Source organism: Trichomycterus rosablanca, chromosome 7 (assembly GCF_030014385.1).
Source record: "Trichomycterus rosablanca isolate fTriRos1 chromosome 7, fTriRos1.hap1, whole genome shotgun sequence".
Taxonomy (NCBI): domain Eukaryota; kingdom Metazoa; phylum Chordata; class Actinopteri; order Siluriformes; family Trichomycteridae; genus Trichomycterus; species Trichomycterus rosablanca.
Genome location: NC_085994.1, coordinates 35567808 through 35579040, shown reverse-complemented (window position 1 = coordinate 35579040; position 11233 = coordinate 35567808). Strand labels below are relative to the sequence as shown.

General features: G+C 38.4%; 1 protein-coding gene across 3 annotated transcripts; it reads right to left on the bottom strand.

The window, feature by feature from the left end:
- Positions 1–2525: 2525 nt before the first annotated feature.
- Positions 2526–6198, bottom strand: ankrd39 (ankyrin repeat domain 39). 3 transcript variants are annotated; one of them, XM_062998644.1, is made up of 5 exons: positions 6146–6198; positions 4532–4684; positions 4359–4462; positions 3903–4106; positions 2526–3118 (listed from the first exon to the last, which is right to left on the bottom strand). In XM_062998644.1, the coding sequence occupies exons 2-5, from the start codon at positions 4620–4622 to the stop codon at positions 2972–2974; spliced, it is 546 nt and encodes a 181-aa protein (XP_062854714.1). In that variant the 5' UTR covers positions 4623–4684; positions 6146–6198; the 3' UTR covers positions 2526–2971. The 3 variants fall into 3 exon arrangements, with proteins under 3 accessions (XP_062854714.1, XP_062854713.1, XP_062854715.1); XM_062998643.1 differs by lacking the exon at positions 6146–6198 and adding an exon at positions 6058–6077; XM_062998645.1 differs by lacking the exon at positions 6146–6198 and adding an exon at positions 5997–6076.
- Between the last annotated feature and the right edge of the window lie 5035 nt (positions 6199–11233).

Sequence of the window (11233 nt, the reverse complement as noted above, 5' to 3'; positions counted from 1 at the left end):
CGATCAGCAGAGTGACCGCTGGGCTACCTATTCTGCCAAACGTGTGTACTACTAAGGGACTTAGCAGACTACAGCCTTTGCTATGACAAACAACACAAAGAAAACCTCAAGGGATGTAACAGAAATGTGGAAACGTGGACTTGGGTAAAAAGTCAGTTACTTTGCATGTACTCAATCGGTCATCTTTTAAATCCCCATAAGAGTTCAGGGGGAAGAATATCAGGGGCAGATTGATAGCAAACCTTGGTTCTAGAGAACTATTTTTTTTTACTCTTGGCTGTATGTTGTATGCACTGCACACTAGATCATATTAACACAGTAGAAATTCTGAACACAGTTGCCTTTACTACTGAAGAACTGGCCAATAGTTGCCATGAGGGCTAAAATCCTCTACTATTAATATGTAGGTAGATCTGCATTTACAGCTATAACAGCCTACACTCTTTGTGTAAGGCCACTGGAGTTTCTACACTACAAACTTGTCGTATCTTGTCTTGATAGATCTTGCCTTGTTCATAATGGCACAGTCACGCTAAGCTTAGGCGTCTATACAGACATGATTGGCTATGTCTACACACTACGTAAGTACACTTTCAGTGCCAATTCCAAACATGGTTAAAATCAAAAGGGCATCTGGCATAAAACTGCCAAATGATCCACTGGCGACACCTAATATGTAAGACGTCAAAAAAAAAAACTGTATATAGCTGTTAATCATGGGTGTGGCTGAAATGCCTAAACTTAATCATTAGGAGGTGTCAGTATACTTTTGGCTGTGTATTGTATTATCAGGTGGCACGGTGGCTTAGTGAGTAGGTGGAGTGGTCCGGGTCCTATCTGTGTGGAGTTTGCACGTTCTCCTCGTGTGTGTGGGTTTCCTCCTGGAGCTCCAGTTTTCTCCCACAGTCCAAAGACATGCAAGTGAGGTGAATTGGAGACACAAAATTGTCCATGACTGTGTTTGAAATTAAAGACTTAAACTGATTAATCTTAAGTAACTAGTGATGTAAACATGACGATCAAATCCTTATAAATAAATAAGTAAATATTGTATTATCAGGTAAGACACACCAACATCAATATAAGGTCAGTTTGGGGAAGATTTAAGTCGACTAAAATATACAAAAGAAATCTCTGTAACTTGAAGTGATTCAGAATTGAAGGAACGAGTCTTAAAATAAATAGCACAAAATTATTAAATAAATAGCAGTTCTGTGTATATAAGTTGAATATTCATTGGTAAATCACTTGGTGAATCGGTGCAGTGACACAAAGCTGAGAAACTACCGGTAACGTCCCAGCTTTACTCACTAAAAGGATTCTACAAACAGGCCAGCACATTCTGAGCAGTGAGCTGGAAGTGAGTCAGCAGAACCAAAGGTCCAACTCCTGTCAGCCAAATCCACTCTAATGTGCTGAATCACAATGTTGATGACAAGAGGAAGTCCATTTTGTTTTTAGTCATTGCTAATTTCCTGTCCTGTAACACCTTCAATAACACATCAACTCTATTCACTGGGTAAGCTGTTGGACGGAGGCCAGTACATCTTTCTGGCTAGAACTCTTCTGGGAAGGCACAATACAAGATTTCAAAGTGTGTCTGTGGAAGTTCACTCACTCACTCACTTTCTTAACCGCTTATCTAATTAGGGTCGAGGAGGGGTGCTGGAGCCTATCCCAGCTTTTCAATGGGCGCAAGGCACACAGTAACACCCTGGCCAGGCGCCAGTCCATCATAGGGCAGACACACAGTGTCTCCAATTAACCTGACTGCATGTTTTTGGACTGTAGAAGGAAACCGGAGCTCCCGGAGGAAACCTACACAGACACGGGGAGAACATGCACACAGAAAGGACCCGGACCGCCCCACCTGGGGATCAAACCCAGGACCTTCTTGCTTCAATGCAGTCAAACAGCATTTGTGAGCACTGATGTTGGCAAAGAAGGCCTTATTCATCCAGAAGTTGTTTAATGGTGTTAAGATATGGCTTCTGGAGGCACTTGGAGTTTTACCATGCCAAACTCATCAAACCTTGTTTCTTAGACCTTGCTTTGTGCATAGGTAATAGTTATGCTGCTGTTGTTTATATACCACACAACACTGTCTCACTACTTTCTTGTTTACATGCCACACTGCACTTTATACATATACTGCATTGACTTTTACTGTAATTTCATTTGTAATTTGTATTATGTATTTTAGGCAATTTTTCTGCTTAGTGTTTTGTACACTGTATTGTCTGTATATTGTAGAGAGGTACCAACAGCCGGAAACAAATTCCTTGTACGTGCAAACATACTCGGCGAATAAAGCTGATTCTGAAGAGTAAACGACACTGTTAGAAGTGTATAAATTATTTCATATATTTGATATTTGCAAATGGTTTGGCTGAAACAACTAAACTCAGTATTAAGAGAGGTGTCCACATACTTTCAGCCATGTAGCATAACACAAGTCTGCCTACATCCATTGTTTACAGGGGTGAAGTATGAAGGTGAATTGAAATCTATTGCAAGCCAGGCCATTTTGTCCAAAATCAGTGTTTTTTTTTACTGAATGGGCACAAATTCGTACAGATTTTAACATACAGCCTGCTATAAATATGGTTTTGGAATGGTGTCCACATACTTTCAGTCGAATATACTGTATACACACACTGTAAACCGTAAATAAGCCAACATGCTGAATGGTGAGATGGTGTTAGAAGCATGGGATGGTCAGTAGTGCCACCTGCTGGCACATTCAGCATAGTTGATACGGACATTGAAATAAATGGTAATTAATGATGTAAAGCTCGTAGTTCCCCGTTGAATTAGTAATTTTGTCATTTCTTGTATTTATAAAGCTTCCACGTTATATATCTTCATTTTTATGACAAATTCAGGATGTAGGTGTAGCTGAAGGCACTGGTAAAGTCTCAAAACTGTTTCACCTTGGCCAGAATATTGAAGAGAGTCTTTGGGCTCATCATTAAGAAAGCTTCAGAAGTTCGTGGAGAGCGCTGTTTTCTGGACAGAGATCTACTGGTAAGCGTGATCTTTTATCCTTCACAGTTCTCAAGACAGGACATTTGTTTAATAACATTTCACACACTCCTTGATGGCCCTGCTCAGCAGCCTGTGGATACATTGGAACACAAACAAGCACAATTAGACAACAACCTTTTTATACAATATATATATTTAAGAATGATGCCTGAAATTGTCTTGCTAAAACAAGCATGGACTTACTGGGGAAAAATGCTCTACATTATACATAAGCAGTATGAAGGACACTGTTCAATATAAACTATACGGTCATGGAGCAAAGAGCTTGTTGAACATTTACATTTTCGGCATTTAGCAGACGTCTTTATCCAAGCAGTACAGTGACAGTATACTGTCAAAGCAAATGAGGGTTAAGGGCCTTGCTTAAGGGTCCAACAGTGGCAACCTGGCAGTGGGGCTTGAACCAGCAACCTTTTGATTACTAGTCCAGTACCTTAACGACTAGGCTACAGCATTCCAATCCAAAATCATGGACATTAATATTAAGGGGCCTACACTCTTCTGTAGTGGCTTGACACAAGATTTTGGACTGTGTCTACAAGAATTTGTGCCCTTTTAGTCAACAGCAATTGTAACGTCAGGTACTGATGTAGGCTGATATGAGAAGATGTCCAATAGGGTTGAAAATAAAACTCTGTGCAGGACACTGGAGTTCCTCCGCATCAAACTCATCCCAGTGGCTGAAACAGGAATGGGCCATCCCCAAACTGTTGCCACAGCTAGAAGCAGGTCTTAAATTTTATATAATTGGTTTTACATACCTGTTAGCAATATGTGTGGCTGAAACAACTGGACTCATTTTTAGTTGTGAACATGAGCATACATTTCTGAAACTAGAACTGGATGTCATTTACCTTGTGCAGTGGTGTTGATCCATCATCATCTGTCAGGCTGGGATCACCTTCATGTTTCAGCAGCAGCTTAATAATGCCGATGTGACCACAGTAGGCAGCTCTGTGTAAAGCAGTGGTACCACCGTTGGTCTGGAAGTTGGTACAGGCACCCTGATCCAAAAGCAGCTCACACACCGCCTGGTGTCCTGCTCGACTGGCAAAGTGCTACAAAGAGACATAAAAATGTGATATAAACATTTTTCCTATCAAACTAGTAGATAAACATAGCAAGTAACTTCTAATGTATTTTTCTAGCTTCATATATTCAGGGATTTAAACATGAGTCTATAGCAGAGGTATTTAAATAATAGGCATTTAGTCTTGGTCCTACAGGCTTTTCATTTTCTCTTTAGGCATAAGAAAACTGATTCAAAACCACAGATCAAAATGTTTCTGTATGCAGTATAATGGGGTTACCAAAGCGGTATATCCAGCCTGGTCCTTTTGGTTCGGATCTGTTCCTTTCCTCAATAATGACCAAACCCTTTGCAAATCACCATCCAGAGCTGCTGACCATATACCTGTAAAAAACAATGAATGTGTGAATGAGTGATGATTCTCAAGGGGCTTTTAGAGACTTTATATATTACTTCTCTCAAAATCCATCTCGTCAAGGGTTTGGTGGACGCTTGGGGTGGAGTGTTGGGCACTGCAGGAGCACTGATGCCCATGAGATTCCATGTTGAATTGTTCCAGTGGCTTTCTTAGTTTAGATGTTTCAATCTTTGAACTTCTTGTAAAAGCTGTGTGAAAACATACGTAATATTAACATCTGCAATGGTACTTGTATAAGATATTTTGGTAAATTTTTGGTAAAAAAGAAAAATATTATGAATTTATGTGCATTCCCCCCTTTCAATCTAGTTGTTTCCTGCACGCAGAGGAATTGTATTTAAAAAGAGAGTAATCAGTTAAATTTGGCCAAATACACAGCATTTCAAAATCCCCATTTATTCAGTATATCTATACTGATGAGCCATGTGCATGGCAATGCCTATTTTATAAGAAATAAAATAACTGCTTTATTCTAATTGGTGTCTAGATACTTTGAACCACTAGACAGCACACCAGTTTATTGTATAGGTATACTATCCTCATTAACTCAAATATTCACTCACATATAGGTATGTATTTGGGGAGAAAACTGCAGTCCAAAAATGTGCATGGCAATGGCCATTTTGTAACAATTGTGTATGTGAAAGTCAGGGATGTACAGTCCCCCTTTTTCAGTTTTTCTCTGGAAATTGAGCATGTAATCTAATTTGTTGTGGTATCGTCACGTTGTTATGTTGTTAAAATCCTAACAGACATCAGTATGTTGGTAGGCATTGGAAGATTGTAAGTTTTATGTAAGTTTTTGAATACTTTGCACATACAGAAATAGGGGCAGTTTTATGAAAATGATAGTGTAAATTATTCGTACGTAAAGTACGGACGCACTTTGCGCACTCGACGCAAATTAATCGGCGCATGCGTAGTGAGGCTTTTGTGAGTGCGTTTTGGTGAATAAGAGCTCTTTTCTTTTGACTTTGTGCTTATAAATGTAAAAAGATTAGCATCTATTTTTATTTTAAATTAACAAGGACACATGTATTCGGTCACTGTTAAAAATGTACAAATTGATTCACCCAGATGGCCATACGCTATGATAGTAACGTTGTGAGAAAGTAAAGCACCAGAAACAAGAAACATTTTAAACCGCTTTAAACATCTGAATTTATCTACAACCCTACTGAGAGCAGTTACTTACAAAAATGTATTACAATAATAATATGATAGAGTTATAAATACAGAGCGCTTATAGAAACAGAAATCACTGCAGTTAGCTTAGCAGCTAACACTAGCGACTAAGCTAACAAGTACCGGTGTGGTTGACTCAGGGTATTAACTCACAGCTGTAATGTATTTCGTATAGTTAATGTACTGCACACAGTGTACAAGTCTTTATCTTTCATAATAATAATAATAGTTATGATGTATGAGTTATTTGTGCTTTAGTCAGTCAAAACTAGTTGGCTAGGCTCGGTATTGACACCTTCACACGGCTGTTCTAACCTTATTACTAGGGACGGGCGGATCGGTCCAAATATCGATAGTATTAATACTTCAGTTTTACTTTTTCTCCGCTACATTCAGCTCGTTTCTCCTGTTTTATTAGAAAGTAGAAACCATGTGTGTACAGAGCCGCTCCTCTCACATCTTACATTCTCATCTTAGTCCTGCTGCTCTGCTGTGTGTTGTTGTGGTACCGTCACGTGACTAAGCGGCTCAGAAGACCAAGCACATACAGGAGAGAGAGAGAGAGAGAGAGAGAGAGAGAGAATCCTCTAGAATCCACCAGAATCCTCTAGACTCTATCATTACTGAGCAGGAACTTAAAGACAACATTAAAAAACTAAAAACAAAGAAATCATCAGGACCTGACGGGATCCTGAATGAAATGATCAAACACAACAGCTCCAAATTTCACCTGGCGATGTTAAAAGTCTTTAACCTGGTTCTGAGTGTCGGTTCCTTCCCTGATATCTGGAATCAAGGTCTCATAACACCCATCTACAAAAGTGGAGATAAATTCGACCCTAATAATTACCGGGGCATCTGTGTGAGCAGTAACCTGGGGAAGTTATTCTGTAGTATAATTAACTCACGATTATTACACTTCCTTACCCAACACAACGTCCTGAGTAAAAGTCAGATTGGTTTTCTACCAAATTACCGCACTACCGATCATATTTACACCCTACACACCCTGATCGAAAAATATGTAGTTCAAAATAACTCTAAAATATTTGCATGTTTTATTGATTTAAAAAAAGCTTTTGATTCTATTTGGCATGAAGGATTGTTCTATAAAATGTTAGAGAGTGGTGTAGGGGGTAAAACATATGATCTTATTAAATCCATGTACACAGAAAACCAGTGTGGAATAAGAATCGGCAGTAAGAGAACACATCTCATCTCTCAGGAGCGTGGAGTGAGACAGGGCTGCTGTTTAAGTCCAACTCTATTTAACATCTATATTAATGAATTGGCCTCCATGTTAGAGCACTCAGCCACGCCCGGTCTCACTCTACACGACTCAGAGATTAAACTCCTGCTGTATGCAGATGATCTGGTCCTGCTGTCCCCCAGCGCTCAGGGTCTCCAGCACAAACTGGACCTGCTGCAGCAGTACTGTCAGACCTGGGCCCTGACCGTCAACCTCAAAAAGACCAAAATTATGACCTTCCAGAAAAGAGCCAGATCTCAGGGAACCAAACACACATATAAATTAGGACACCATGAAATTGAGCACACTAAAGATTATACTTACCTCGGACTGAACATCAGTTCCACAGAAAACTTTAACCCGGCAGTAAATGAACTGAGAGAAAAAGCTCGCAGGGCCTTCTACGCCATAAAACGTCAAACATTCGTAGAAATTCCGATTAGAATTTGGCTTAAAATTTTTGAATCAATAATTGAACCGATTGCTCTATATGGCAGTGAAGTTTGGGGTTCGCTTACACACCATCAATTCCATAATTGGGACAAACATCCATTAGAGACCCTGCACACAGAGTTCTGTAAAAGCATCCTAAAGGTGCACAGACACACCACGAACAATGCGTGCAGGGCAGAATTAGGCAGATTTCCACTAATTATAAACATACAGAGAAGAGCAATCAACTTCTGGAACCATCTAAATGAGAGCGACCCCCAAACTTATCATTATAAAGCCCTGAAACACCAAGAGCTGAGCAAACATACCAGTCCCCTCATCCAACTGGTCCGGAGTCACTACACCCATACACCACTAACACAAACAGATACACCAGTAACACACACAGATACACCACTAACACACACAGATACACCACTAACACACACCCATACACCACTAACACACACAGATACACCAGTAACACACCCCCATACACCACTAACACACACAGATACACCAGTAACACACACAGATACACCAGTAACACACACCGATACACCACTAACACACACAGATACACCACTAACACACACAGATACACAAGTAACACACACAGACACTGTAATAACACACACCGACACACCACTAACACACACTAACACAAAAAAGACTCAGGAACAAGAGAAATCTGTAAACCCAATTAGAATAAACCAAATTACACAAAAAATCCGAACTAAATATCTGAATTATTGGGAAACTGAAACTAAAACTCAAAGTAAAATGCAGTGCTATTTGGCCCTAAACAGACACTACAGTGCAGCAGATTATCTGAGCACAGTATCTGACCCTAAATTAAGAAACACCCTGACGAGGTACAGACTGAGCGCACACGACCTGGCCGTGGAGACGGGGCGACACACCCGGTCCTGGCTGCCCCGGGAGGAGAGGTTGTGCCAGCACTGTACTCTCAGTACAGTAGAGACGGAGCTGCACTTCCTCACCCGGTGTACCAAGTACCACCACGTCCGCTCCCAATTCTTCCCTAAATTTAATAACATCATCCCCAACTTCACCTCCCTCCCAGACCACGACAAACTGCCCCACCTACTGGGGGAGCACAGAGAGAGCTGCAAACTAGCAGCACTCTATACTCACACCTGCCACCAGGTGAGGGACAGTGGGTGACCATGTCTCATACACACACACACACACAAACTGATTGTTTTACTACCTCATTATTGTAAATATTATAATTTTTATTGTTATTATTTTGCACTGTTTTTATAAATATTTTATTCTATTCTATATTTTTTGCACATGTAACTGTTCTGTATATTTTTGTTCTTTCTTATTTTTATTTTTATATTTCTCTGTTGGTCCTGGATTTTGTAAAGTTGCTTTGAGACAATGTATATTGTAAAAAGCGCTATATAAATAAAGTTGACTTGACTTGACTCTGTAACTTGCTTTGGCAATACGAATGTTATCATTTGTCATGCCAATAAAGCTTCTTTTGAGTTTGAGTTGAGAGAGAGAGAGAGAGAGAGAGAGAGAGAGAGGTGGGGATATTTTACAGCAGTAAATGGAAAAAAATAAAATAAAAAAAGAATGTAAAGTTTAAAACATTTGTTCTCCAGTAAAACTTTTGTTAACTTTATTTTTGTAAGCCACAGAAGTGCAGTGAAAATGTAGTTTTGTTATTATATTATTGTATATGATTGTATGAAAAACCACTAACTAAAAATGAATTTAAGTTATTTCATAATTTTGTGTGTTTTGTTTACTTTTAAAAAAGCCAGAAAAGTGGAACTTCGGTCGATAATAAATGTACATGTTTATCATTCATGTACGAGTATTTTATCACTGCACTCTCAACTGCTTCTATTAAAAGAAGAAAACAGCCATATTGCGCTTAATGCGTGATTTATAATCTTATTTTAAGAAGTAAAAACACGTTCAGCTCGTATAAAACCACCCGGTTTCTTCTGCTCATCTTCACTGTTTAGTTTTACAGTGAAGCTGCTTTTTCCTCTCATAAATCACTCGATTTGCTTCAGTGCTCAAAACACAACATGGAAGCGTTATTTATTTTATTTTTTTAGTATTTGAGCTCATGTACAGACGCTGTTGCGGTGCAGCCACATTGTTTAATGTTTATTTACTCTTCTTTATATAGTAAATCTCCCCTGAAGATGAGCTTAACCCAAACAAGCAGCTGGAGAAGTTACCTCAGCACAGATCCACATGATGGCGCAGAAACACCACAAACATTCTGACAGAAAACGCTTCATTTGGTCAAATTTCCGTTTATTATCAAAACGGTCATAAATAATGAGTACAAATTATTATCATTATACATGGAACTGCAAAAAATTATTTCATTTAAATATAAATAAGCAACATTATAAACTAAAATGAACGATGTGAATCCTGAGTCGGTTTAATGATTCAATAGTTCAGTACTAGTTGCTGATTGGTCTTGTCAGTCACGTGTGTTTAATATGACGTCACCAACGCGCCACTGTGTTTGTTGTTGTTAGCGATACAGTGAAAGTAGCAGCAGAGACTCTTACATTACTGCATTACTTATTTTATATTCTTTTAAAGCAGTGAAAGCTGGAGAATCAGACACGAAATGAGAGAAAACTAAACCGAGACAAACTCAGCAAGGATGCCAGGGAGCGTTATTTGGATAAATGATCATCTGGTAACAGCATTGAGAAGCTAAGTCGGTTGTGAGTGTGTTAGTTTTTGTCTGTATTCACTTACAAGTACAAATAAAGTGCATTTATTGAAATTTTTCAGAACTGTACTTGATTACTGTCCTGATTTACACACACTCTTAAAAACAATGGTTCTGTAGTCGAGCTTCTGTGCATTAAGAAGTGTAGCCTAATTATCATCGAAAAAGAACTAATGCAAACCACATTAAATGTTAGTTCAGTGTTTTGCTTTGTGTCCTTGATGCCACAAAGCTAGTAGGAGCGTATATCAATCTCAGTGTTGAAACTTTCTCTTAGATCTAATTAATATTGTTTTCATTCTTTTATTTCTGAAAGAAGATTGTAAGTTACTGAGTACTTTTCTTAACACATGCAGAAAATGGGACAGTTTTATGGAAATTATAGTGTAAATTATACACAGGTAAAGTACAAACACACTTTACGTACTTTGCGCAACTTACGCAAATTCGAATTTATACGAATGTATAAATTATGTTTTGTTATAATATAATCGGTTCTAAACAAAAACCTCAGACTTAGTTCATCATGGTATTAAATGCCCTACTCATGAAACACTGCTTTCCCCTACATGAAAGTAAACAAACTGCTTTTATAAGTAAAAAGTTTAAGTATTGTTATTGGTATCGGCGATGCTGGCCCTGTATTTACTTGGTATCGCACACCACTAGTGCCAACCTAAAGATTTAAAAAGTGATTATACTTACAAGATTAAACTCTCACATTTTCATTCACAAACTGTTCAAATCCCAAATACATCTTAACTTTGCACACGAGTGCACTTTGAAGGGAGTAAAGTAATGACTCTTTAAAACTATCTAGTGGACTATGTAGTCAATACGAAGTTATTAGGTATTCGGTCTCAGAGTAAAAGTCTTGTCTGTGGTGAGATGTCGCTTTTCAAAATAAAAGTACCTAATTCCTATTTATTGGATGTAATATTTAAAACACACATGAAAATAATAAATAGCAAGTTAGAGATTTTAGACATTTGATCACTTCTAAATATGAAAGAAAAATCTATGTAGAAATCTGTGTAAAATGTTTTAGTTTTCTATATTTATGTATTTTTAAATAATAATATGAACATTGACTATAAAGTTCCCATTTGCCATAATTAAAACTTC

Bases quoted from the DNA above. Each gene is read 5' to 3' on its own strand.
- ankrd39 (XM_062998644.1), bottom strand. From the start codon at position 4,622: ATGGAATCTCATGGGCATCAGTGCTCCTGCAGTGCCCAACACTCCACC. The intron at 4,463-4,531 runs GTAATATATAAA...TGTTTTTTACAG, and splicing joins CGAGATGGATTTTGAGAGAA to GTATATGGTCAGCAGCTCTG. The intron at 3,119-3,902 runs GTAAATGACATC...ATGTATCCACAG, and splicing joins GATCAACACCACTGCACAAG to GCTGCTGAGCAGGGCCATCA.